The following is a 25,370-nucleotide window of genomic DNA, read 5'->3' as shown; positions in this document are numbered from 1 at the left end:
ATGATGAGAATTCTCTCCTGCTGAGGAATTATGACCAGTTCATGATGGAACTCAGAGGCCACTTCAAGGACCCCCTAGCTGAGCGAAAGGCCAGAATCAGGATGAAATTGATAAATCAAGGGCGGAGATTGGTGGCTGAATACACCCAGGAGTTTCATGAGCTGGTGCGCCACATGAGGGGGTGGTCCCAGGAAGCCCTGATGGAATGTTATAAGGATGGCCTCAATGAGGATGTCTACAGGACATGCTGCTCCCATGGGCCCCCCCGAGACCTGCAACATTGGTACGTGATGGCAGCTGATGTGGAAATTGACCTGATCAGGGATCGTTAGGGGAGCCATGTCTGCAACAAGTCGTCCCCTGCCCCCCAGAAAGAAGGCCCTAGAGCATCCAAAGGAGGGTCAACAATGATGCCGAAATCCACAGTATGCTTCCTATGTGGGAAAGAGGGCCACCGGGCTGCTGATTGTTTCTCCAAGCCTGGTTCCAAGCCGACCCCTGCTGGTGGGAAGAAAACTGACCGGCCTCCAGCAAAGAATCGTGAGACGGTTCTGAAGGGGTGGAAGTCATTGCGTTAGCTTCCCCAGGCCTGGGGAAGTTGGGAACTCCGACCACCACAGATGACAGCGATGTCAAAACTGACTCCGATGATGACCCCCTGATAAGTCAGTGTGGGGGCCCCATGACCATCCCAGTTGAACTAAAGGTGCTTTCTTCCGGGGCCCAGGGGAAGATGCTAGCCCTCATAGACTCTGGATGCACCAGGTGTGTCATCAGACCTGAGGTGGTGGACAAACTGGGACTGAGACTAAAAGCCCTGAAAGTGCCCATCGCATTTTGCCAGTTGGATGGGTCATTTGTAGGGGGGGCAGCCTACTTTGTGACCGAACTGATTGAAATGTGGATGGGGGACCACTGAGAGGTCTTGAGTTTTATCGTGGCCCTGGCATGGAACAATCCTTTTGCTTGGACTGCCTTGGCTATGGAAATGGAACCCCCAGGTGAACTGGAGGACGGGGTGGTTACGCATCCCCTCCGCCCCCCTGGGGGAGGAAGGGGGCAAACCTTTTTGCATGGCCAAAGCTGCAAAGGAGTGGGCAGCGGTGGTGAGCAAACATGTTGTGGGGGAGGAGAAAATCCCTAAGGAATATTGAGACCTCGGGGGGGCTTTCAGTGAGAAGGCATCAGACGTGCTCCCACCCCATCGACCCACTGACTGTGGCATAGAGATCCTCCCAGGGGTGAAGCTCCCTAAGCCAAATATCTATTCCATGACCCCACATGAGCTGGAGGAGCTGAGGAACTTTATTGATAAAAACCTAAAATGAGGCTTCATCCAACCAGTGAGGCCGCAAGTGGCTGCCCCGGTCTTGTTTTGGGAAAAGAAAGATGGCTCCCTTCACTTGTGTGTCAACTATAAGAATCTGAACGCGACTTCCGGTTTCCCTGTCTTCGGCGACGGCGGCGCCCTTTGAAGCTCCGCCAGCCCCGCCGCCCGTAGAGCCGCTCCGAGACGAGGAAGCGGCTCGAAAACTTCTAAATCCGTAGGATTGAAGAAGGAGAGATCGCAGGGCACAGGTCGAGCCCCTGTAACCCCGCAGGGAAGTTTCTGGGGAGAGAACAGGCGTGGCTCCCTCCCAACCTGTTGAAACTCCGGGCGACGTGGGACGATTCTGCCTTTGCAGAACAAGCCGGCTGCAGGAAACTTAAAGCGAAAGAACCAGCTTTAATCAACAGTGAAACTATCTGAATCCTGAATCTTGGAAACGCAAGTATCAGCGCTTTGTTGATTTTTCAATCTGAGAAAACGCGAATGAGTGAAAGTGCTTAGAAAAAACATGGCGTTTAGCCTCAGAGTTAACGAGCCAGCGAGTGTGGATTGGTGATGTTATCGGGCTTTGTTACAAAGTTTCCAAGTTGCTACAAAGTTGCCTTGCTTGTTATAAGAGAAATAATTGGAAAATTTCTCCCTTTCAAAATTTGACTTTGCTTTACTTCAACCTTTATTTGATCAAATCTGGGGGACTTTTTTAGAAGTCTTTGTGCAGGAGGGAAAGGAAAAGGAACCTCCCTCTTTAGAAAAACTAGATCACGTGGCAGGATGGCTTCAAAGAAGCAGGAAGGGAAGGCAACAGGGGGGGGATCCCCCACACATAAACATGAAACGCAACTTCCCCCTGCTCAGCAGTTACAGACCCAGAAAAAAGAATTTGATGTGGGAGATTTAAAAGAATTTATTTCTAAAACTTTGGATGATAAATTTCAAAAATCTCAACAGGAGATAGATGATAAACTTCAAAAATCACATCAGGGGATAGATGATAAACTTCAAAAAGCACACCAGGAATTTATGCAGGAAATTAATGAAGTTAAAGATATGGTGAAACAGAATCAAAACAAGGTGACCAAAAAAATATCAGAAGTGGCATCTGGCCTGGCAGAATTTATTGGGAAAGTTGATTTTAAAGTTGAAGAATTTAAATCAGAAGTTAATGTTAAGTTGAAAGACAATGATTATAAAATTGCTGATGTTGACAATAAAATGCAGAGAGTTGAAGACGAGATTGTTATGATACAATTCAGGGCAATGGAGTTTGCTATACGGCTTCGAGGAATTCGAGAGGAGGAAAGACAGGATTTGAGACAAGTCTGTTCTGAGGCCCTGGCTAAGATTTTACAAATTAATCCAGATGTGATTTTTCACAAAATAGACAAAATTTACAGAGTGAACTCTTGGGTGGCCAGACAAAGACAATTACCTAGAGATGTAGTCATATATTTTACAGATAGAGAAATAAGAAATGATATCCTGAAAAAATCCTTTTACACTTCCGTACAAGTGGGGGGCTCACGAATTGGAATTTATAAAGAATTACCTCCTAAAATGCTGAAAGCTAGAAAAGAATTTGGTTTTCTCATTAAAGAATTGCAAAATTTACAGATATCTTTCCGGTGGGACGCACCAGTTGGCATAATTTTCAGATACAAGGGAGAAAGATACCGTTTGAATACTGTGGAGAAGGCACAGCACTTCTACACTACTATTCTCAAGGAAAGAACACCATCTCCACGTACATCTACAGTTTTGGAGACTAAAGAGAGTGAAGAGAAGCAACCTCAACGAGAACCGCAAGAACAGTCTAAGCAGGAATTAGAGGAAATGCAAGGCGCAGAAGGAGGTTTTCTGGATGAGCCTTTGCTGGAATCTTCTCCAATCTTGGACCCGGTTCAAATGATTGAAGTTAAGGATCAACGTATAACTCGAGCTCAAGCTAAGTTACTTAAACAAAAGCAACAACAACAACAGGAAAGACAAGACAAGGAGGCAGATAAGAGTACTGCACAAGAGATCGGAGCTATGGGAGGAGTGAGATCGAAGCTTTCGGATGATCTTCAATTATTTTGCTCTTTGCTCCAGAAAGAGGCTGATGATGCTTAAGTGTTTATCCTGGAATGTTAATGGGTTGAATTCAGCACAGAAAAGGAAGAAATTATTTACATATTTGAAACAATTTAATAATGATATAATTTGTTTACAAGAAACGCATATCACAACTCAAGATCAAAAATATTTGATAAACTCCAAACTAGGAACACATTTTATATCTTCAACTTCGCAAAAAAAGAATGGTGTGGTAATTTATGTAAATAAAAAGTTAACAGCTAAAGTTATAGAAACAGATGAAGATGGTAGGTTTGTAGCAATTGAATTGTCTACCGCAAATGGCCAAATTCTTCTGATTGGGATTTATGCTCCCAATCAACAACAGGACTATTTCTATAAGATGTTACATACTAAAATATTGCAATGGGATTACAGATCTATTTTAATTATGGGAGACTGGAATGGAGTAATCGACTCTAAATTAGATAAAAAGAGTTTGGCAAAGTCTAGAATCAGATTACCACAGACCTTTTTTGATATGAAAGAAGATATGGAACTAAAAGACGTTTGGAGAATACATAATCCAAAAGAATTGGACTATACTTTTTTTTCTGACAGACACAGATCCTTCTCTAGGATTGACTTTATTTTGTTGACAGATGATTTACTTGTTAAGACAAAAAGAACAAAGATTTTTCCAAGAACTTTGACTGACCATAGCCCAGTATGGATAGAAATTGAGATGGACAAGGTTGAGAGACGTTCTTGGAGATTAAATGAGAATTTGTTTAGATATGAAAAAAATACAACAGAACTTAAAAAGCATTTGAAAGAATTTTTTGAAATAAATTTGAATAAAGGTACCCCAATTGAAATTGTGTGGGATGCAAGTAAAGCTTATATGAGAGGGGTACTTATCTATATGAACTCTAAACATAGACTGTTCCGACAAAAGAAAAGATCTGAACTGGAAATAGAAATAAAGAATAAAGAACAGTTACTTATTAAAAATCCAACAGATGAAAGAATACGTAGTGCTATAAAACTTTTGAAAGACCAATTTCAAATGCTTATGGCGGAACAAGTTGCAACAAACTTACAATATGCGAAGCATAACACATTTTGTAACGCTAATAAACCGGGCAGATGGTTGGCTTACACATTGAGGAAAAAACAAAGTATACGGACTATTGATAGTATTGATATTGGAGGGAAAGAAATCTTTCAACAAAAATTAATTAAAGAAGCTTTTGTGGACTATTATACTAAATTATATGCTAAAGAGGAGGTGCAGAATGGACTTATAGAAAAATATTTAAACGATAAAAGAGTTACAAAAATTACTGATCAACAAAAGGAAAGAATGAATTATCCTATAACAGAGGAGGAGATAATAGTAGCAATTAAACAGTTAAAAACAGCTAAAGCTCCTAGCACGGATGGCTTGACTGCAGTGTATTACAAAACTTTGCAAGCTGAAATGGTGGAACAACTTAGAGATTTATTTTGCAATATTCAGCAAGGGGGTAAAATACCCCCATCATGGACAACAGCTTACATATCTTTGATACCAAAAGAACAAATCGGTCCTAAAAAACCAGAGAACTATAGACCAATATCTCTTTTGAATACAGATTATAAAATTTTTGCGAAAGTACTAGCCAACAGGTTGATGCCAGTAATTCAAAAGGTGATTCATGATGATCAAGCGGGATTTTTGAGGGCAGATATATGAAGGACAATGTAAGGCAAGTAATAGATTTATTGGAATATCTTGAGAAGAATAAACAGATCCCTGCAGTGCTGGTCTTTTTGGATGCAGAGAAGGCCTTTGATAGAGTGGATTGGAATTTTCTATTAAAGACTTTGAAAAAGATGGACTTTGGGGATCAATTTATACAGGCGATTTCGGCAATTTATCAAGAGCAAAAGGCACAGATCATTATTAATGGAAGTCTGACAACAGAGTTTAAAATTGAAAAAGGAACAAGACAGGGATGTCCGTTGTCCCCACTTTTATTTATTTTAACACTAGAAGTCTTGCTAAATACAATACGGGACTCTAATATCTTGAAAGGTATAAAGATTAGGCAAGAGGATTACAGAATAAAGGCATTTGCAGATGATCTGGTTGTTACCCTATCACAACCAATGGAATCAATAATCTTGATGAAGGACATTATACAAGACTATGGTAAAGTTTCAGGTTTTAGACTGAATCCAAAAAAGACTAAAATGATAGCTAAAAACATGACACAAGATCGTAAACATGAGCTTGAAAGGAGGGCAGGTTTTGAGACTGTACCTAAGGTAAAATATCTAGGAGTTCAGGTTGCAGAATCAAACATGAAATTGTTTCAAAATAACTATGAGGTGTTGTGGCAAGAGGTGCAGAAAGACATGGAGACTTGGAAAAAACTGCAGCTGTCTCTACTTGGAAGAATAGCAGCAGTTAAGATGAACATTTTGCCAAGATTTCTTTTTTTGTTTCAAATGATTCCGGTGCTTAAAAGTGATAAACAATTGAAAGTTTGGCAATCTGGAGTGAATAAGTTTGTCTGGAACGAGAAGAAGCCGAGAGTGAAATTGAAAATTATGCAAGATGTTCCAGAAAGAGGAGGTCTTAAACTTCCAAACCTACAGCTATATTATGATGCAGCAGCTTTAACTTTAACAAGTGATTGGTTTGGAAGGAAAAAGACTGGAATATTGAATGCAGAAAGTTTTGATCTTGAATTTGGATGGCATGCTTACTTATTTTACGACGACAAAGTAGATAAAGTATTTAAAAGTCATATACTTAGAGACTCTTTGATGAGAGTTTGGAAGAAGCACCGACTCAAATGGGATTATAAAATACCGCTATGGCTGGATCTTGGTCATACTTTGTGGAATACAAATATAATGTCACTCGGGGGGTTTTTATATAAAGAGGTTCTTTTTACAGATGCGGGCAGATGGCAGCTGAAGACATTGCAGACACTGTTGGACGAAGGGATTAATTTAACTTGGCTACAATATAATCAATTACAATTGAGATGGAAAGAGGACTAAAAAACTGGTATTATGTTGCATGAGGAAGAATTGGTTAGACATATAAGAGAGAAAGGTCCAATGCATATCAAAAGGCTTTATAATGTTTTGCTAGAAAGCGATTCAGAAACCGAATTAGTTAAAGACTGTATGATTAAGTGGGCACAGAATTTTGAAGAACCAGTGATGCTGGAAACATGGGAAAAAATTTGGGTTCAGAATGTTAAATTTACACAGTCGCAGAATCTGAGGGAAAATTTCTACAAAATGTTTTATAGATGGCATTTAGATCCCAAAAAGTTGTCATGTATGTACCCTAATGTTCAGCCAAAATGTTGGAGATGTGAATGTTTGGATGCTACGTATTATCATGTTTGGTGGACCTGTAGGAAAGTTAAGGCTTTTTGGATAAAAATTTGGTGGGTCATGCAGAACGTTTTGAAGAAAAAAATTCAATTTTCTCCACAACTGTTTTTATTGGGTATAGTTAAGGGTTTTACATTGAGTGAAACAAAATTGATATTGTATATGATAACAGCAGCAAGATTGTTGATAGGTAAATATTGGAAGAATGAAGCCTTGCCCACTATTGAGGAATGGACTTTGAAGATGGCTAGTTTTGCAGAGATGGCGAAGATTTCAGCATATTTAAAAGATTGTTCACAAGAGACTTATGAGTGGGAATGGAAAAGGTGGATAGAATACATTCAGAACAAATATCAAACTAGAAAGTATCAAATAGCTTTTATTTGAAAATAATGTATTGGAAATTTTTTAATGTAATGAGGTAAAGAGAAAAATTATACAGGGGAGGGAGGGGTTCAAGTTTATATATAAGTGTTATATTAGGGTTCTTTATGAGTATGAGTATATTATAGGGAAGTCTGGGGGGAGGGGAGGGTTAGGGAGGGTTAGGGAGGTTGGGAAGTTTGGCGGGGGTGGGGGGGGAAAAGGGGTGAAAATGTAATTGTAAAACTTTTGCAATAAAAAAAAAAGAATCTGAACGCGATTTGTGTGGGAAATGTCTACCAACTACCCCTTATGAAAGATATGCTAGCTAACCTGGCAAGGGGGAAGATCTTCTCTAAACTGGATTTGAGAGAGGCTTACTGCAGGGTCTGGATTAAGGAGGGGGATGAGTGGAAAACTGCTTTCAATTGTCCCTTGGGTTGCTTTCAATTTAGGGTGCTCCCCTTTGGGCTACAGCCCCCCCCGGCAGTGTCCATGCAATTGATCAATGAGATGTTACATGAGCATCTTTACAAGGGGGTCCTGTTCTACCTCAATGACATTCTTATCTATGGAGACCATGGACGAACACGTGAAACTGGTGCGGTCCATTCTGAAAAATCTCAGAGCATCTGAACTGTACGCTAAATTGTCAAAATGTGAATTCCATCAGAGTAAGATTGACTATTTGGGTTACTGCATATCTCATGAAATGGATCCAGAGAAAGTCTGGGCGGTCCTGGAGTGGGCACCCCCCTCCCCCGCACCCAAAAGCAGCTACAAAGCTTCTTAGGCGTTGCTAACTTCTATCGGCAGTTTATTCCAACATTTGCCCAGATTGCCTTGCCCATTACCAACCTCCTGAAAATAAAGGGGGAAGCCAGGCCAAAGCCCAGTAGGCTGCTCGAATGGACCATGGAATGTCAGGTGGCTTTTGAGAAACTAAAGCAATTGTTTGCTGCTGAGCCAGTCCTGAAGCACCCTGACATGGAGGCCCCTTTCATCGTCCAGGCTGATGCAAGTGATGTAGCTGTCAGAGCAGTGTTACTTCAAGCAACTGCTGATGGGTCTCTACAACCCTGTGCTTATACCTCCTGCAAACTGTCTGAGACTGAACAGAGATGGACGATTTGGGAGAAGGAAGCTTTTGCTGTCCACTGGGCCTTGCTAACCTGGAGGCATTTCCTTGAAGGGGCAAAACACCCTTTTGAGGTGTGGACAGACCATAAAAATTTAGAAGCCCTAAAAACTCGGAAATTGTCACCAAAACAGGTCTGGTGAGCACAGCACTTCAGTTGCTTCAATTTCTCTTTGCGATACCTACTGGGAGGAAAGAACTTTATGGCCGATGCCCTCTTGCATCTGCCTCAATACAATGGCACATATCTAGAGGTGGTCCACCCAATTATCCCTTCGAAGCAGTTGGCAGCTCCTGTTGTTACCAGAGCCCAGATGAGAGGAGAACCGGACCTACCCACTAGTTTAAGAGAGCAGTTAAAAGAAGCGCTACAAACTGATGACTGGTTCACCTCTCACAGCAACGAGTGTACTGTTCGTGATGGTCTTGCATGGGTGTGGGCTAAGTTGTATGTCCCGACCAGTCTGAGGGGGGCAGTGCTACATCAGTCCCATGATGCCAAAGTGGCTGGACATTTTGGGTTTGTTAAGACTACATTTGGTCAAAAGACAATTTTGGTGGCCTTCCCTAAAAAAGGATATTGAGGCATATGTCGCTAGCTGCCCGGTATGTGCTTCGGCAAAGAGGCCGCCAGGGAAACCACCTGGGTTACTCCAGACGGTGGCCAGACCAGGGTCTCTGTGGAAGGAGATATCCATGGATTTTATTTACCCAAAAGTAATGGATATACAATCATTTGAGTGATTACGGACTTGTTCTCCAAACAAGTGCACTTTGTACCCTGTTCAAAATTTCCCTCAGCGAGAACATTGGCTAAATAGTTTATTCTGGGGGGGGGCTAGTTCCTATATTGGGGAGGGCATTGCCATTGACATCGTGGGTGGGAGGGGCATATATGGCAGGAGCAGGGGGCCATATCATGTTAGGGGAGGACGCACTCGCTATCTGCAAGCGTTTGCGTGCTCCGGCCCTTAATGCTCGTCTTGCACCCCGGGTTGTTCAGATCCTCAGGCCCTGGGCCTTTGGTTGATGTTGTGCAATGCCAGGTCTGTGGTAAATAAAGCCCCCCTCATTTGTGATCTGGTTCAGGAGTGGGGTGCGGACCTGGTAGGTATAACGGAGACCTGGTTGGGCCAGGAGGGGGGGTCCCCTCGTTGAGATATGCCCTCCGGGTTTCCATGCATTCCATCAACCGAGGTCCCAGGGGAGGGGTGGGGGGGTGGCGGTTCTAGTAAAGGAAGGTCTCACCCCAAGGGAGGCCACTGTACCTCAGATAGCCGGATGTGAGTCCCTCCTTGTGAAGTGGGGACAAGGGAGGCAGATGGGCTTGCTGATTACGTACCTGGCTCCTTGCCACATGTCGGCGGCCATGCCCGAGCTCCTCAATGTGATTGCCAAGGTGGCGATGGAGACCCCCAGGCTTATGGTCATGGGGGACTTTAACCTGCCATCTGTCAGCGAAGCGTCTGAGGCGGCTCGGGAGTTCATGGCTTCCATGACGGCCATGGACCTGACCCAATTACTTTATGGACCCACGCACACGGGAGGACACACTCTGGACTTGATTTTTGTCTCTGGGCAGTGGATGAATGATCTTGAGATAGGGGAGATAGTGATTGAGCCCTTGTCATGGTCGGATCATTCCCTTCTTAGGCTTGACTTTCTAACCGCCACACCCTGCCGCAGGGAGGCGGAACAGACCAGATGGTTCCGCCCCAGGCGCCTGATGGATCCTGATAGGTTCCAGATGGAGCTTGGGCCATTTCCTGAGGCTCTGACTCATGGCTCGGCTGAGGAGCTGGTGGCCGCCTGGGATAGGGCGGCCGCCGACGCTTTGGACCGAGTCGTGCCTGTGCGGCCTCTGACCTGTCGCTGAGTCTACCTGGCTCCTTGATTCTCTGAGGAGTTGAGGGAGAAGCGCCAGAAAAGAAACCTAGAGAGCAGTTGGAGATCTAGTTGCTCCGAATCCAACTGAACACTGGTAAGATCTCATATTAAGACTTACCTAGTGGCGATAAAAGCGGCAAAATGTAACTATTTTTCCGCTCTTATCGCATCGGCAGATAATCGCCCGGCTGCCCTGTTTAGGGTGACCAACTCCCTCCTCCATCTGGGAGCACGGGAGGATCCCTTGCAGGGTCGTGCTGAGGATTTTGTCCAGTATCTGTATGACAAAATCACTCAGATTCGGGAAGGCTTGGTCTCTGACTGGGTAGGTACAGACGGGATGATGTGTGCCGGTCTTGAGACTGCCATTTGGGAGGAGTTCGACCCTGTTGCTCCCGAGGACATAGACAGGATACTGAGGTGGCTGAACGCGACCACATGTTTATTGGACCCGTGTCCCTCCTGGTTGGTGCTGGCCTCCCAGGAGGTTACGCGAGGCTGGCTCCAGGGGATTATCAACGCTTCCTTGAGTGAGGGTGTCTTGCCATCCGCCTTGAAAGAGGTGGTGGTGAGGCCCCTCCTCAAGAAGCCTGCTCTGGATCCGGCTGTTTTGGCTAACTACCGTCCGGTCTCCAACCTTCCCTTCTTGGTGAAGGTTGTTGAGAGTGTGGTGGTGTGACAGCTCCCCCAGTACCTGGATGAAGCTGTCTATCTGGATCTGCTCCAGTCCGGCTTCAGGCCTGGGCACAGCACAGAAACGGCATTGGTCGTGTTGGTGGATGATCTCTGGAGGGCTCGGGATAGGGGTTGCTCCTCTATCCTGGTCCTGTTAGATCTCTCAGCGGTTTTTGATACCACCAACCATGGTATCCTGCTGCGCCGGTTGGAGGGGTTGGGAGTGGGGGGCACCATTCTGCGGTGGTTCTCCTATCTCTCCAACCGGTTGCAGTTGGTGTTGGCAGGGGGGCAGAGGTTGACCCCGAGGCGCCTTGTTTGTGGGGTGCCTCAGGGGTCGGTCCTCTCGCCCCTTCTGTTCAACATTTATGTGAAGCCGCTGGGTGAGATCATCCGTGGCTTTGGGGTGGAGTTCCATCAGTACGCTGATAATACGCAGCTGCACATCTCCACCCCAGGCCATCCCAACGATGCCCTTGAAGTGATGTCCCGGTGCCTGGAGGCTGTGCGGATCTGGATGGGGAGTAACAGGCTTCGATCTAGACCCTTTTCAGTCTGGCTTCAGGCCTGGCTACAGCACAGAAACTGCTTTGGTCACACTGATGGATGATCTCTGGCGAACCCGAGATGGGGGTCATTCCTCCAACTTGGTGCTACTTGACCTCTCAGCGACTTTCGATACCATTGACCATGGTATCCTTCTGGGACGACTAAGGGAGCTGGGAGTGGGAGGCACCGTGTTATGGTGTCTCCCGTGTTATCTCTCTGGTCGATCACAGTCAGTGTTGGTAGGAGGACAGAGGTTGACCCCTAGGCCCCTCGTTTGCGGGGTGCCTCAGGGCTCGGTCCTCTCTCCCCTCCTATTTAACATCTAAATGAAGCCGCTGGGTGACATCATCCGATGACACGGGGTGAGGTATCAGCAATACACGGATGATACTCAGCTGTATATCTCTACCCTGTGTCAATTCAGTGATGCAGTGGATGTGATGTGCCGGTGCCTGGAGGCTGTGAGGGTCTGGATGGGAGTCAACAGGCTCAGACTTAACCCAGACAAGACCGAGTGGCTGTGGGTATTGCCTCCTAAAGACTATGTCAATTGTCCATCCTTGGTTCTGGACGGGGGAGAAATTGTCCCCCTCAGAACGGGCTCGCAATTTGGGTGTCCTCCTAGACTCACAATTAAGATTAGAGCAACATCTGACAGCTGTGGCTAGGGGGACTTTTGCATAGGTTCACCTGGTGCACCAATTGCGACCCTGTTGTTATACTCTGTATTTTGTTCTGGCAAGATCCGGCCATGAATGGCGTGAATGAGTTTTTAATGTTTTTAATGTTTTTAATTTTTAAATGTTTTTTTTATAATGATTTTTTTTAAATGTATTGTGAGCCACCCTGAGTCTTTGGAGAGGGGCGGCATATAAATTGAATGAATTAAATTAAATTAAATTAAATTAAATTAAATTAAATTAAATTAAATTAAATTAAATTAAATTAAATTAAATTAAATTAAATTAAATTAAATTAAATTAAATTAAATTAAATTAAATTAAATTAAATTAAATTAAATTAAATTAAATTAAATTAAATTAAATTAAATTAAATTAAATTAAATTATTAAATTAAATTAAATTAAATTAAATTCTGCAGGAGGGCCAAATGTCAGCCTCATGCTGCTTACTTGCTTTCAGCTGCCATTGTAACAGGAGGGGGGAGGTATTGATGGTATTTGGGAGGGGGGAAGTGAGTTGGTGGAGATGTCTCAAAAAAGGGAGAGAAATTTGCGCTGTCTTTTTAGCAGCTGAAGAGAGAACTGATAACTGCCAAGGTCAACCGTTCTGACATACCAGATAGATGGGGCTACCTAAAGAAGTACCCCACATGACACCTTGGGGAGATGTGGATTGGACATTTGCTTGGGACTGCGGGGGAGGGATTTGAGGGATGCTTTCAATATGTAATTTTTGCACCTATTGCCTCAGACTTTGCTTTTCTTTCGCTGCATTCAGTTCATACTCAGTAAAAGTACCTTTCTCTACAAACATGGAGTTGGGGTTTTTCTTTCTTGAGCTTTGAATGGAGGCAAGCCTGACAACATCTTTTTATATTGCGGCGACCAAAACTGGATGTAATATTTCCAGTGTGGTCTTGCTAAGGCATTATAAACTGGTATTAACAATTCATATGATTGCTTTATTGATAGAATAAAGTAATGACCTGTAAACTTTTACTAATACTTTTTTACTATATTTAAATAACTTTGTAATCCCTTCTCAGGGACATTATTTAATGGACGTTCTGAATCCATTACAAGGATATTTTTAAAGTGCTTCTTCTCAAAATTAACTTCAATACTTTATCTATTAAATTCATTGACATTACTAAACAGGAGTATCAGTTTTAATGTTTAGTAAGGGACTAAAAGCCTTATTCTCTCTTTGTCTGACAAAATAGTCTTTTGAAAAACTTTGAAAGGCTTCCAATCTTCAGTCAACACTTCCAATGTCCCTGAGCTAAATGGAGATCACAATGATAGTGTTTTATCAGCCAACCTATTAAGAGTCCCATTATTTTCTTTTTTATTTGATTTCATATAATAGCTTTTATAAGGCCCCAGGCGCCTGATGGATCATGATAGGTTCCAGACGGAGCTTGGGCCAATTCCTGAAGATCTGGCACACGACTCGGCCGAGGACCTGGTAGCTGCCTGGGATCGGGTGGCTGGTGGGGCCTTGGATCGAGTCGTGCCTTTGCGGCCTCTGACCCGGTGTCGATCCCTCACGGCTCCTTGGTTCACCAAGGAGCTGAGGGAGATGAAATGCCGGAAAAGATGCCTAGAGAGCAGTTGGAGGGCCAGTCTCGCTGAATCTGACTGAACACTGGTAAGGTCGCATATTAAGACCTACCTAGTGGCGATAAAGACGGCAAAGTTTAACTACTTTTCCGCCTCTATTGCGTCATCAGGGAATCATCCGGCCACCCTGTTCAGGGTAACCTGCTCCCTGCTCCATCCGGGAGCGCGGGAGGATCCCTTGGAAGGCAGGGCGGAGGATTTCGGACAATACCTGTATGACAAAATCGCTCAGATCCGGGGGGATTTGGACTCTGACTGGGTAGATCAGGGCAGGGTGACGAGGAATAGTCCTGAGAATGTTACCTGGGAGGAGTTTGATGCTGTGACGCCCGATGATGTGGACAGGATTTTGGGGAGACTTAGTGCGGCCACATGTTTACTGGACCCGTGTCCCTCCTGGTTGGTCCTGGCCTCCCGAGAGGTTACATGAGGCTGGCTCCAGGGTGTTATCAACGCTTCGTTGAGTGAGGGTCACTTCCCCGCCGCCTTGAAAGCAGTGGTGGTGAGGCCTCTCCTCAAGAAGCCGTCCCTGGATCCGGCAATATTGGCCAACTATCGTCCTGTCTCCAACCTTCGCTTCCTGGCGAAGGTTGTTGAGAGTGTGGTCGCGCGACAGTTTCCACAATTCTTGGAGGAAACATCCTATCTAGATCCGTTCCAGTCGGGTTTCAGGCCTGGACACAGCACAGAAACGGCATTGGTCGCATTGGTTGATGATCTCTGGAGGGCTCGGGACAGGGGTTGTTCCTCTGTTCTGGTCCTGTTAGACCTCTCAGCAGCTTTTGATACCATCGACCATGGTATCATGCTGCACCAGTTGGAAGAGCTGGGGATGGGGGGCACCGTATTACGGTGGTTCTCCTCCTTTCTCTCCGACCGGTCGCAGTTCGTGTTGGCAGGGGGGCAGAGGTCGACCTCAAGGCCTCTTATATGTGGAGTGCCTCAGGGATCGGTCCTCTTGCCCCTCCTGTTCAACATTTATGTGAAGCCGCTGGGCGAGATCATCCGTGGCTTTGGGGTGAGATACCACCAGTACACTGATGACACCCAGCTGTACATCTCCATCCCAGGCCACCCCAACGATGCCCTTGAAGTGATGTCCCAGTGCCTGGAGGCTGTGCGGATCTGGATGGGGAGGAACAGGCTCAGGCTCAACCCTTCCAAGACTGAGTGGCTGTGGCTCCCGGCATCCCGATATAGTCAGTTGACTCCATCACTGACTATTGGGGGCGAGTCGTTGGCCCCCACAGAGAGGGCTCGCAATCTGGGAGTCCTCCTGGATAGGCAGCTGTCCTTGGAGGAACATCTGACGGCTGTAACCAGGGGGACCTTTTGTCAGGTTCGCCTGATCCGACAGTTACGGCCCTTTCTTGATCGGGATTCCCTGTGCACAGTCACTCATGTCCTCGTCACCTCTCGCCTTGACTACTGCAACGCTCTCTACATGGGGCTCCCCTTGAGGAGCACCCGGAGGCTCCAGCTGGTCCAGAACGCAGCAGCGCGGGTAGTGACGGGAGCAGCATGGCGCTCCCATGTAACACCGCTCCTGCGCGAGCTGCACTGGCTCCCAGTGGTCTTCCAGGTGCGCTTCAAGGTGTTGGTTATCACCTTTAAAGTGCTCCATGGCATAGGGCCTAGCTATCTTCAAGACCGCCTGCTGCCACCGACGACCTCCCATCGACCCGTGCGCTCCCACAGAGAGGGCCTCCTCGGGGTGCCATCAGCCAAACAGTGCAGGCTGGAGACCCCCAGGGGGAGGGCCTTCTCTGTGGGGGCACCTACCCTCTGGAATCAATTGCCTCCAGAGATAAGCAGAATCCAAGACCTCAGTGCCTTCCGCCGTGCCCTTCCTTTTCCAGCAAGCCGGGCTGGCCTAATTTTTTAAGTGTTTTTAAGTGTTTTGTTTATTGTTTTTAATTAATGGGGCCAAATATATATATATATATTTTAACTGTATTTTAATATTTGTACTTGATGTTTTTGCTTGGCTGTTCACCGCCCTGAGTCCTCAGGGAGAAGGGCGGTATACAAATTCAAAATAAAATAAAATTAAATTAAATTAAACTAATGACACATTTTTCTTCCTTTTCTGCACTCACCTTTTACTTTCAGACATCATTTAGCTCTTAAGTATGTTTTCCCCTTCTTTCTTTTCTTTTCTTTTCTTTTCCTTCCCTTAGGAAGGGCTATGTAGTGTTTACAATAATGTATTTTATCTCTCTTCCGCAATCATTCAATGAAGTAGAGAAAAATATAAGCAGTTCTGTTGACATAGTTTCACAATTTTTTTTAAATATAAATCTGAGATGAATTGAAAACAATGCCTTTACAGAAAAAATCTGCATAAATAGTCTTCCCATTAGAATAAATTTTAAAAACAGGATAAAGTTTCTTTGTAGTCTAGTATTACTCAACTGAATAATATAAGAAATGAACTAATGCAGTGCTACATATAAGTATTATAGGATGCTAGTAGCTTTAATCCTTTAAATAAAATCCTGTTGACATAGCAATTATTAGTGTTGACTTTCTTTGGAAGGAGATTGTTTTTAATAACTGAATTAATTTAGAGATATCTAAATTCACTGTTTCCCTGCTGCCAAAGACTGCAATCTGTCTTAGGAATTTTGAGAGTTGAAGTCCACAAGTCTTAAAGTTGCCAGGATTGGAACCCGTACTCTAGATTGCTGGTGTTCTTGTCCTGACTAGATCTGCCAATTTTGCATTTTCTAGAATTTTGTTTTCTAATGTATCCTTGGTTTCATTTTTTTTCTTGTTAATTTTACCTAATATACCTATGTTTTACTCTGATCTTTTTCTATATTATTGTAAGAACATATGCCTCTTTCCTTTAATAATTTAGCCATATCACAATGAAACATTCTATGAATTAGTAAACAACTATACTTGTTACTTGGATGAACATACTATTTCTCATTGAAATAGATTTATAAATAGTTACAAATTAGATACTATGAAGATATATCACAAACTAGTTAAAAATTCTTTATTGGAATGCATATATCTGACTTTACTAGGTATTTCCTGAATGTTCTCTGCTTGCCTTTGGATGTATTTTATCTCTTTTCATTAATAGCCATTGTTGCTTAATCAAAAAATGTACATATACATTGTAATGCAAACCAAATAAATATTGAATAATAATATAGTACAAAATACATTTTGGGGAAGTATGTTGTCACAGGCAGAGGAAATATGAAAGCTATTCTTTATTTTATTTTAAATTAATTTTCAGTAAGATTTAAACACTTGTTTGGGACAGTTTTGTTTTTAATTTATACTATTTCTATTTTCTGATTTATCACTAGTACCTTGAGTTCAGCATTCTGTTTCTTTAGTCCTTCCACTGTATAAGAAATCTCCTTCCATGTTCCAACCTTCATTTTGGCACATTTTAGTCTTTGCTCAGCTTCTTGCTTTGCTTCCAACCATTGTGTTGAATCTTTCAACATTTCATGTAACTGTTGTCTTCGGTTCTGAATGTGACATTGCACTTCATCCCACTGGTTTTGTATTTCTTCAACTGTGGGAAATAAAGGCAAAAATAAAATATGTCTCTTTATTTTCAAATACTTATTTCAGTGAATTAAAATAGAAGTTAAAAAGAAGATGGAAGAACAAATGCATTTTTTCTTTTAAGAAAACGAAAAAGAAGATACAAATTTACAAAACCTATGGGACACCGCTAAGGCACATATATAGAAAAATACTTCCCATTCTCTTAAGATACAGAGAGAGAGAGAGAGGGGGGGGGGGAGGGGGAGGGGGAGGGGGAGGGGGAGGGAGAGGGAGAGGGAGAGGGAGAGGGAGGGAGGGAGAGAGGGAGAATTCTAAGAGTCTTGGTGGCACAGCAGATTAAAGCACTGTTAAGTAACACCAGCTGCCTGCAATTACTGCAAGTTCAAATCTCACCAGGCTCAAGGTTGACTCAGCCTTCCATCCTTTCGAGGTAGGTAAAATGAGGACCCGGTTTGTGGGGGCAATAAACTGACTTTGTATAAAAAAGAACACCGCTGGGGCGGGCGGGCGAAAACCCTACTAAGCAGGTATATACAAAAGTATGAAGGCTATTGCTTAACGCATTGTAAACTGCCTTGAGTCTCTGGAAAAGGGCGGCATATAAATTGAACCAATAAATAAATAAATAAATAAATAAATAAATAAATAAATAAATAAATAAATAAATAAATAAATATATGAGAGGTATTGCGATTGTTTATATGGCGAAAGAAAACAAAAAGAAGAAACCATGACAGAAAAACCTAGAGGAGGAATTCAGGAAATTAGAGGTAGGATTACAAAAGGAACCTCAAAGTTATAGTGAAAGTGATTGTTAACATTGTTAGCGCTTTTAAGGCTGTTCAAGATTATTGGATTCTATATTAAAGAAAGAAAGATTTAAAGTGGAAAGATTACAGTGTGGACTTTAAATAAACTACAATATTTACAAAAGATTTAAAAACAATTGGACTTATTGATTTGGTTGCTGCAAGAAGTATAAATTGAAAGTTAAAAATGGCTTCTAAGCAAATAAAACCCGGCTCTTTTAAAAGTGTTGGATGATCGCCAGCACAACCATCAAAACTACAATCTTTGTCTACTTCAAATCCACAAATATTGACTTTGGAAGCTTTACAAGAGTCTTTACAGGAGGCTTTTAAGCAGCAAACCTCTGTTTTAGAGGGAAAAATTAAGGGAGTGTCTGATGAGATGGCTGAAATTAAGGAGGTTATCCAAACTCGGAATAAGGAAATAAGAGAAGATATTGTAATGGCATTTCAGGGTCTGGCAAAACACATTGAATTGTTGGATGAAAGGGTAGAAGAAATTAATCAGTCTAATGTGAATTTGGAAAATTAAATGTATGAAGTTCAGATCAAGATGGATAGGGTAGACAATGAAGTGGTGATGTTACAATATAGAGCGATGGAGTTTGCCCTGAGAGTAAGAGGTTTGAGAGAGCACAATCGAGAGAATTTGAGAGAGATCTTTGCAGAAGTGTTTGCAAAGATAACTGGAGAGCAACAAGCAGATCTTTCATTGCAAATTGACAAAATATATCGTGTTAATTCCTGGTTTGCCAGACAGAAACAATTGCCAAGAGATATTGTGATTTATTTTACAACGAGGAGGATCCGAAATGAAATTTTACAAGCCTTCTATAAAAATAAACTCCAATTGGCAGGACAAGAGGTTTTAGTACTGAAAGAAATGCCCCCCAAAATGTTGAGAAACAGAAAAGAGTTTACTTTTTTGGTGGATGAACTTAGAAATCGACAGATCCAATTTAGATGGGATGTTCCAGCTGGACTAGTAGTGAATTACCTGGGAGAAAGGTATCGTCTTAACACAATTTGGAAGGCAAAAGATTTTCATACTAATGTATTAAAGGCTGGATGCCCACCATCTCCGGAAATGAGGAGAAGAAAAGAAGAGCTGGCAATACAGGGACAGAAGGAAGGTAAACAGCCACAAGCTGAAGGAGAGACTTCGCTTATTGAAGAAGATTTATTGCAATTTTTTGGTACTGTTCAACCTTTGAAATTAGCAGAAAAAAGAGAAGAACCAAAAAATCAAAGACAGACCCGAGCTGCAGCCAAACGAAGAGAACAAGACCTAAAGATACGGTTGATACCCCTAAGCTTATGGTCATGGGGGATTTCAACCTGCCGTCCGTGGGCGAGACGTCAGAGATGGCTCGGGAGTTCATGGCTTCCATGACAGCTATGGACCTGACCCAGTTAATTCATGGCCCTACCCACACAGGGGGAAACACGCTGGATCTGGTTTTTGTCTCTGGACAGTGGTTGAGGGATCTTGATATAGGGGATATAGTTACTGAACCCTTGTCATGGTCAGATCACTCTCTCCTTCGTCTCGACTTTCGAACCACTGCACCCCGCCGCAGGGAGGCGGAGCCGGTAAGATGGTTCCGCCCCAGGCGCCTGATGGAATCTGACAGATTCCAGATGGAGCTTGGGCCATTTCCTGAGGTTCTGGCACACGCCTCGACTGGAGACCTGGTGGCCGCCTGGGATAGGGCGGCTGCTGGTGCTCTGGATCGGGTCGTGCCTTTGCGGCCTCTGACCCGGCGCCGATCTCAATTGGCTCCTTGGTTTACCGAGGAGCTGAGGGAGTTGAAGCACCGGAAAAGACGCCTAGAGAGTAGTTGGAGGGCCAGTCTTCTTGAATCTGACCGGACACTAGTAAGATCCCACATTAGGAATTACTTAGTGGCGATAAAAGCAGTGAAATGTAGTTATTTTGCTGCTCTTATTGCGTCATCAGATAATCGCCCGGCCGCCCTCTTTAGGGTGACCCGCTCCCTGCTCCACCAGGAAGCGCGGGAGGACCCCTTGGAGGGTAGAGCCGAGGATTTTGTTCAGTATCTGTATGACAAAATCACTCAGATTCGGGAAGATTTGGACTCTGACTGGGTAGTCTCAGGGGGAGAGACAGGGGCAGGTCTTGAGAATGTTATCTGGGATGAGTTTGATCCTGTGACCCCTGAGGACGTGGACAGGATTCTGGGTAGACTGAACGCGACCACTTGTTTATTGGACCCGTGTCCTTCCTGGTTAGTACTGGCTTCCCGGGAAGTGACACGAGGCTGGCTCCAGGGGATTATAAACGCTTCGTTGAGTGAGGGTGACTTTCCCGCCACCTTGAAAGAGGTGGTGGTGAGGCCTCTCCTCAAGCCTTCCCTGGACCCGGCAATGTTGGTAAATTATCGTCCGGTCTCCAATCTTCGCTTTGTTGCGAAGGTTGCTGAGAGTGTGGTCGCGCAACAGCTCCCCCAGCACCTGGATGAAACGACGTATCTGGATCCGTTCCAGTCGGGCTTCAGGCCCGGGTACAGCACGGAAACGGCATTGGTCGCGTTGGTTGATGATCTCTGGAGGGCTCGGGACAGGGGGTGCTCCTCTGTCCTGGTCCTGTTAGATCTCTCAGCGGCTTTTGATACCATCGACCATGGTATCATGCTGCACCAGTTGGAAGAGTTGGGGGTGGGAGGCACTGTGTTGCGGTGGTTCTCCTCCTTTCTCTCTGACCGGTCGCAGTCTGTGTTGACAGGGGGACAGAGGTCGACCCCGAGGCCCCTCATATGTGGGGTGCCGCAAGGGTCGGTCCTCTCGCCTCTCCTGTTCAACGTTTATGTGAAGCCGCTGGGCGAGATCATCCGTGGTTTCGGGGTGGAGTACCATCAGTACGCTGACGACACCCAGCTGTACATCTCCACCCCGGATCACCCCAACGATGCCCTTGAAGTGATGTTCCGGTGCCTGGAGGCCGTACGGATCTGGATGGGGAGGAACAGGCTCAGGCTCAACCCATCCAAGACTGAGTGGCTGTGGTTTCCGACGTCCTGATATAGTCAGTTGACGCCATCACTGACTATTGGGGGCGAATCATTGGCCCCCACGGAGAGGGCTCGCAACTTGGGCGTCCTCCTGGATTCACGGCTGTCTTTAGAAGAGCACTTGACGGCCGTGACCGGGAGGATTTTTCATCAGGTTCGCCTGATTCGCCAGTTGCGTCCCTTTCTGGATCGGGACTCTTTACGCACGGTCACTCATGCCCTTGTCACCTCCCGCCTGGACTATTGCAACGCTCTCTACATGGGGCTCCCCTTGAGGAGCACCCGGAGGCTCCAACTGGCGCAGAGTGCGGCCGCGCGGGTGGTAATGGGAGCAACATGGCGTTCCCATGTAACACCTCTCCTGCGCGAGCTGCACTGGCTCCCGGTGGTCTTCCGGGTGCGCTTCAAGGTTTTGGTTACCACCTTTAAAGCGCTCCATGGCTTAGGACCTGGGTACTTGCGGGACCGCCTACTACCACCAATAGCCTCCCACCGGCCGGTACGCTCCCATAGAGAGGGGCTCCTCCGGGTGCCGTCAGCCAAACAATGCCGACTGGCGGCCCCCAGGGGGAGAGCCTTCTCTGTGGGGGCACCTACTATCTGGAACGAGCTCCCCCCAGAGATACGGAGGATCCCGGATCTGCGCACCTTCCGCCGCGCCTTAAAGACCTTACTATTTCACCAGGCCGGCCTGGCCTAATTTTTCCCCCTCTTTTATAAAAGGTTTTTAAAATTTTAAACATCTTTTAGTATTTATATATTCAATTTTAAATTGGTTTTAAAAGTTTGGGGTTTTAAATTTGTCGGGGCCAAAATTATTTAATTTGATTTTATTCTATTTTTTAAATTTTGTATTGTATGTGTTTTTATTGTTTGGCTGTGCACCGCCCTGAGTCCTTCGGGAGTAGGGCGGTATAGAAATCTAATAAATGAAATGAAATGAAATGAGATACAGCAAACCCAAATGAAAGCTCAAGAAACTACAAAAACAGAAGCAGTGGGAGGAACAAAGCCAAAGAGAAGAGTGCAGGAGGATTTCCAGCTGGTGCTCCAGAAGCTTCAAGGTGCCAAGAATGGCAATTAAATTTTTGACCTGGAATGTTAATGGTTTAAATTCACCGCAAAAGAGGAAGAAAATATTTCACTATTTGAAACAGTTTAAAAATGATGTAATTTGTCTACAAGAAACACATATTAGAGTGACAGATCAAAAATATTTGATAAATTCAAGATTGGGAACACATTTTGTTGCATCTGCTCCAGAGAAGAAAAATGGTATAGTTATATACCTAAAGACAGATTTAATAGCTAAACTAATTGAGGCAGATGTTCAAGAAAGATACATTGCAATTGAATTTTTAATAGAAGGGAAGAAAACACTCTTAATTGGAGTATATGCTCCCAACCAACAGCAAGAAAAATGTTATAAGCTTTTGCACACCAAAATAATACAATGGGATTACAAATCGTGTATATTAATGGGTGACTGGAATGGAGTATTGGATACCCAAAAAGACAAAAAAGGATTATTTCAAAACACCCAAAATCGTGCTAGACAGCCTAGATCTTTTTTTGATATGATGGATGATATGGAGCTGAGCGATATCTGGCGAGAACGAAATGTTGAAGAAAAGGATTTTACTTTTTTTCCTGATAGACACCAATCTTTTTCTAGGATTGATTTTATACTAATCATTAATGATTTTATTTCTAGGGTGAATAAGACGAAGATATGTTCAAGAACTTTAACTGATCATAGCCCGGTGTGGATGGAATTGGAGCAGGAAAAGGGAGCTAGAAGGTCTTGGAGGATAAATGAAAATTTGTTTAGATATGAGGAAAATGTGAAAGAATGTAAAAAAACAAATGAAAGAATTTTTTGTTATGAATATGCACAAGGGTACATCTATGGAAATGGTTTGGGATGCAAGTAAAGACGTAGACATAGACGTAGACAAGAAAAGAAATGGAGGGATTTAGAAGAGGAAATAAAAAAGAAAGAGCAGGCATTTATATTGAATCCAACAGATAAGAAAATAAAGGAAACAATAAATTTGTTGCGAGGACAGTTTAATATGCTGATGGCAGACCAAGTGGCAACTAATTTACAATATGCTAAACATAATACTTTCTGTAATGCGAATAAACCAGGTAGATGGTTAGCTTATTTGTTAAGGAAAAAACAAAAGCTACGTACCATAGAAAAAATAGAATACAAAGGTAAAGGGGTATATCAACAAAATATGATTAAAAAAGCTTTTTTAGAATTTTATACAAAGTTATATGCTAGTGATACAATTCAAGGTAAAGACATAGATAGATATTTACAGGAGGAGAATATTCCTCTAGTTACACCAGAGCAAAGGGAAGGATTGAACCAACCAATAACTTTGGAGGAAATTATTTTAGCAATTAAACAGTTAAAAGGGGGTAAAGCTCCAGGCACAGATGGACTGACAGCTGTTTATTATAAAAATTTGCAGTTAGAAATTGTGGAACCGCTTAAGGAACTATTTAGCAAAATTCAAGCTGGAGGAGATGTACCCCCATCCTGGAGAACAGCTTTTATTTTATTGATCCCAAAGGAGGATCAAGATCATAGTCAACCTAAAAATTATAGGCCAATATCGCTTTTAACTACTGATTATAAGATTTTTGCTAAAATATTAGCAAATAGGTTAATGATAGTTATGCAACAAATGATTCATAATGATCAATCTGGATTTATAAGTGGGAGACAAATGAAATGTAATGTAAGACAAATTGTAAATTTATTGGAATATTTGGAAAGAAACAACCAAGTCCCTGCAGCGCTTATTTTTTTGGATGAGGAGAAGGCATTTGATTGATTGAATTGGCAATTTTTATTGAAAATAATAGAAAAGATGCAGTTTGGAGAGTATTTTACACAATCTATTAGAGCAATATACCAGAGACAAACAGCACAAATAATAATTAATGGTGGTTTAACAGAAACTTTTGAAATTGAAAAAGGAACAAGACAGGGATGCCCTTTATCACCATTATTGTTTATTTTAACTTTGGAATTTTTATTGAATAAAATACGAGGGTCAAATAAAATAAAGGGAATTAAAATTAGACATCATGATTATAGACTAAGAGCATTCGCAGATGACTTGATTGTTACTTTAACTCAACCAGTACAATCAGTTATAGGCTTAATGGATATAATTAGCCAATATGGACAAGTGTCTGGATTTAAAATAAACAAACAAAAAACAAAGATAATAACTAAAAATATGACGGTAAAGCAAAAAGAAGAACTAGAAAGATTAACGGGATTTGAAATAGTAAAAAAGGTTAAATATTTAGGGGTACATATTACAGCTTCAAATGTAAAATTATATAAAAATAATTATGAATTGTTATGGCAAAAAATACAGAAAGAGATGGAGAATTGGGGAAAATTACAATTACCTTTGTTGGGAAGAATAGCAGCAATAAAAATGAATGTTTTACCCAGGTTTTTATTTTTGTACGAAATGATACCAATACTCAAGAAAGATGAAAATTTGAGGGAATGGCAGAAGGGTATTAATAATTTTGTTTGGGCAAGGAGAAGACCGAGAAAAAAGTTAAAAATAATGCAAGATATACATGAAAGAGGAAGTCTTAAAATGCCTAATTTAAGATTATACTATGAAGCACCTGTCCTATCAATAATTAGTGACTGGATTAATTCAACAGATGAAAGAATATTGAATATTGAAGGATATGATTTGTTATATGGTTGGCATGCTTATTTATTATATGATAAGAAGGTGGATAAATCCTTTAAAAGCCATATATTAAGGAATGCTTTGTTACGAGTTTGGAAAAAGTATCAATATAAGTTAAATTATAAGATACCTATATGGGCAATACCCAGACATGCGATAGAGAATATAAGTGTATAACAAAAGCAAGAGGTAATTACCTATAAAGAGCTTCTTAAAATGGAAGGGGGTATATTGCAATTAAAGTCCTTAAATGCATTAAAAGAAGAAAGGATAATTCAAACTTGGTTTCAGTATGGACAGCTGCAAGCTAGATGGAAAGAAGATCAGAGAATTGGTATCATGCAGAACGAGGAAAATTTGGTAAAACAAATTAGAGATCAAAGCCAAATGCACATAAAAAGATTATATAATATATTGATAGAAATAGATTCAAAAATGGAATTAGTTAAGGATTGTATGATAAAATGAGCATAAAATATTCAGGAACCAGTAATGATGGAAACTTGGGAAAAAATATGGGTTAGAAATGTGAAATTTACGCAAGGGCA

At 42.8% G+C, this 25,370-nt stretch overlaps 1 protein-coding gene across 4 annotated transcripts in view; it reads right to left on the bottom strand.

Annotated features, from left to right (window-relative positions):
* Nucleotides 1-25,370, bottom strand: part of DMD (dystrophin) — a 2,041,544-nt gene that overhangs the window by 596,511 nt on the left and 1,419,663 nt on the right. For all 4 annotated transcript variants that reach the window (XM_087871305.1, XM_087871306.1, XM_087871307.1 and 1 more), the window contains one exon: nt 17,034-17,245. In XM_087871305.1, the coding sequence (XP_087727431.1) occupies nt 17,034-17,245 (212 nt within the window). The remainder of the gene's footprint in view (nt 1-17,033; nt 17,246-25,370) is intronic.

This window comes from Pantherophis guttatus, chromosome 5, assembly GCF_059756535.1.
Source record: "Pantherophis guttatus breed Tessera chromosome 5, ASM5975653v1, whole genome shotgun sequence".
NCBI classification, from domain to species: Eukaryota; Metazoa; Chordata; class Lepidosauria; order Squamata; family Colubridae; genus Pantherophis; species Pantherophis guttatus.
The sequence above is the reverse complement of the archived record's forward strand: the minus strand, read 5'-3'. Positions and strand labels throughout refer to the sequence as shown.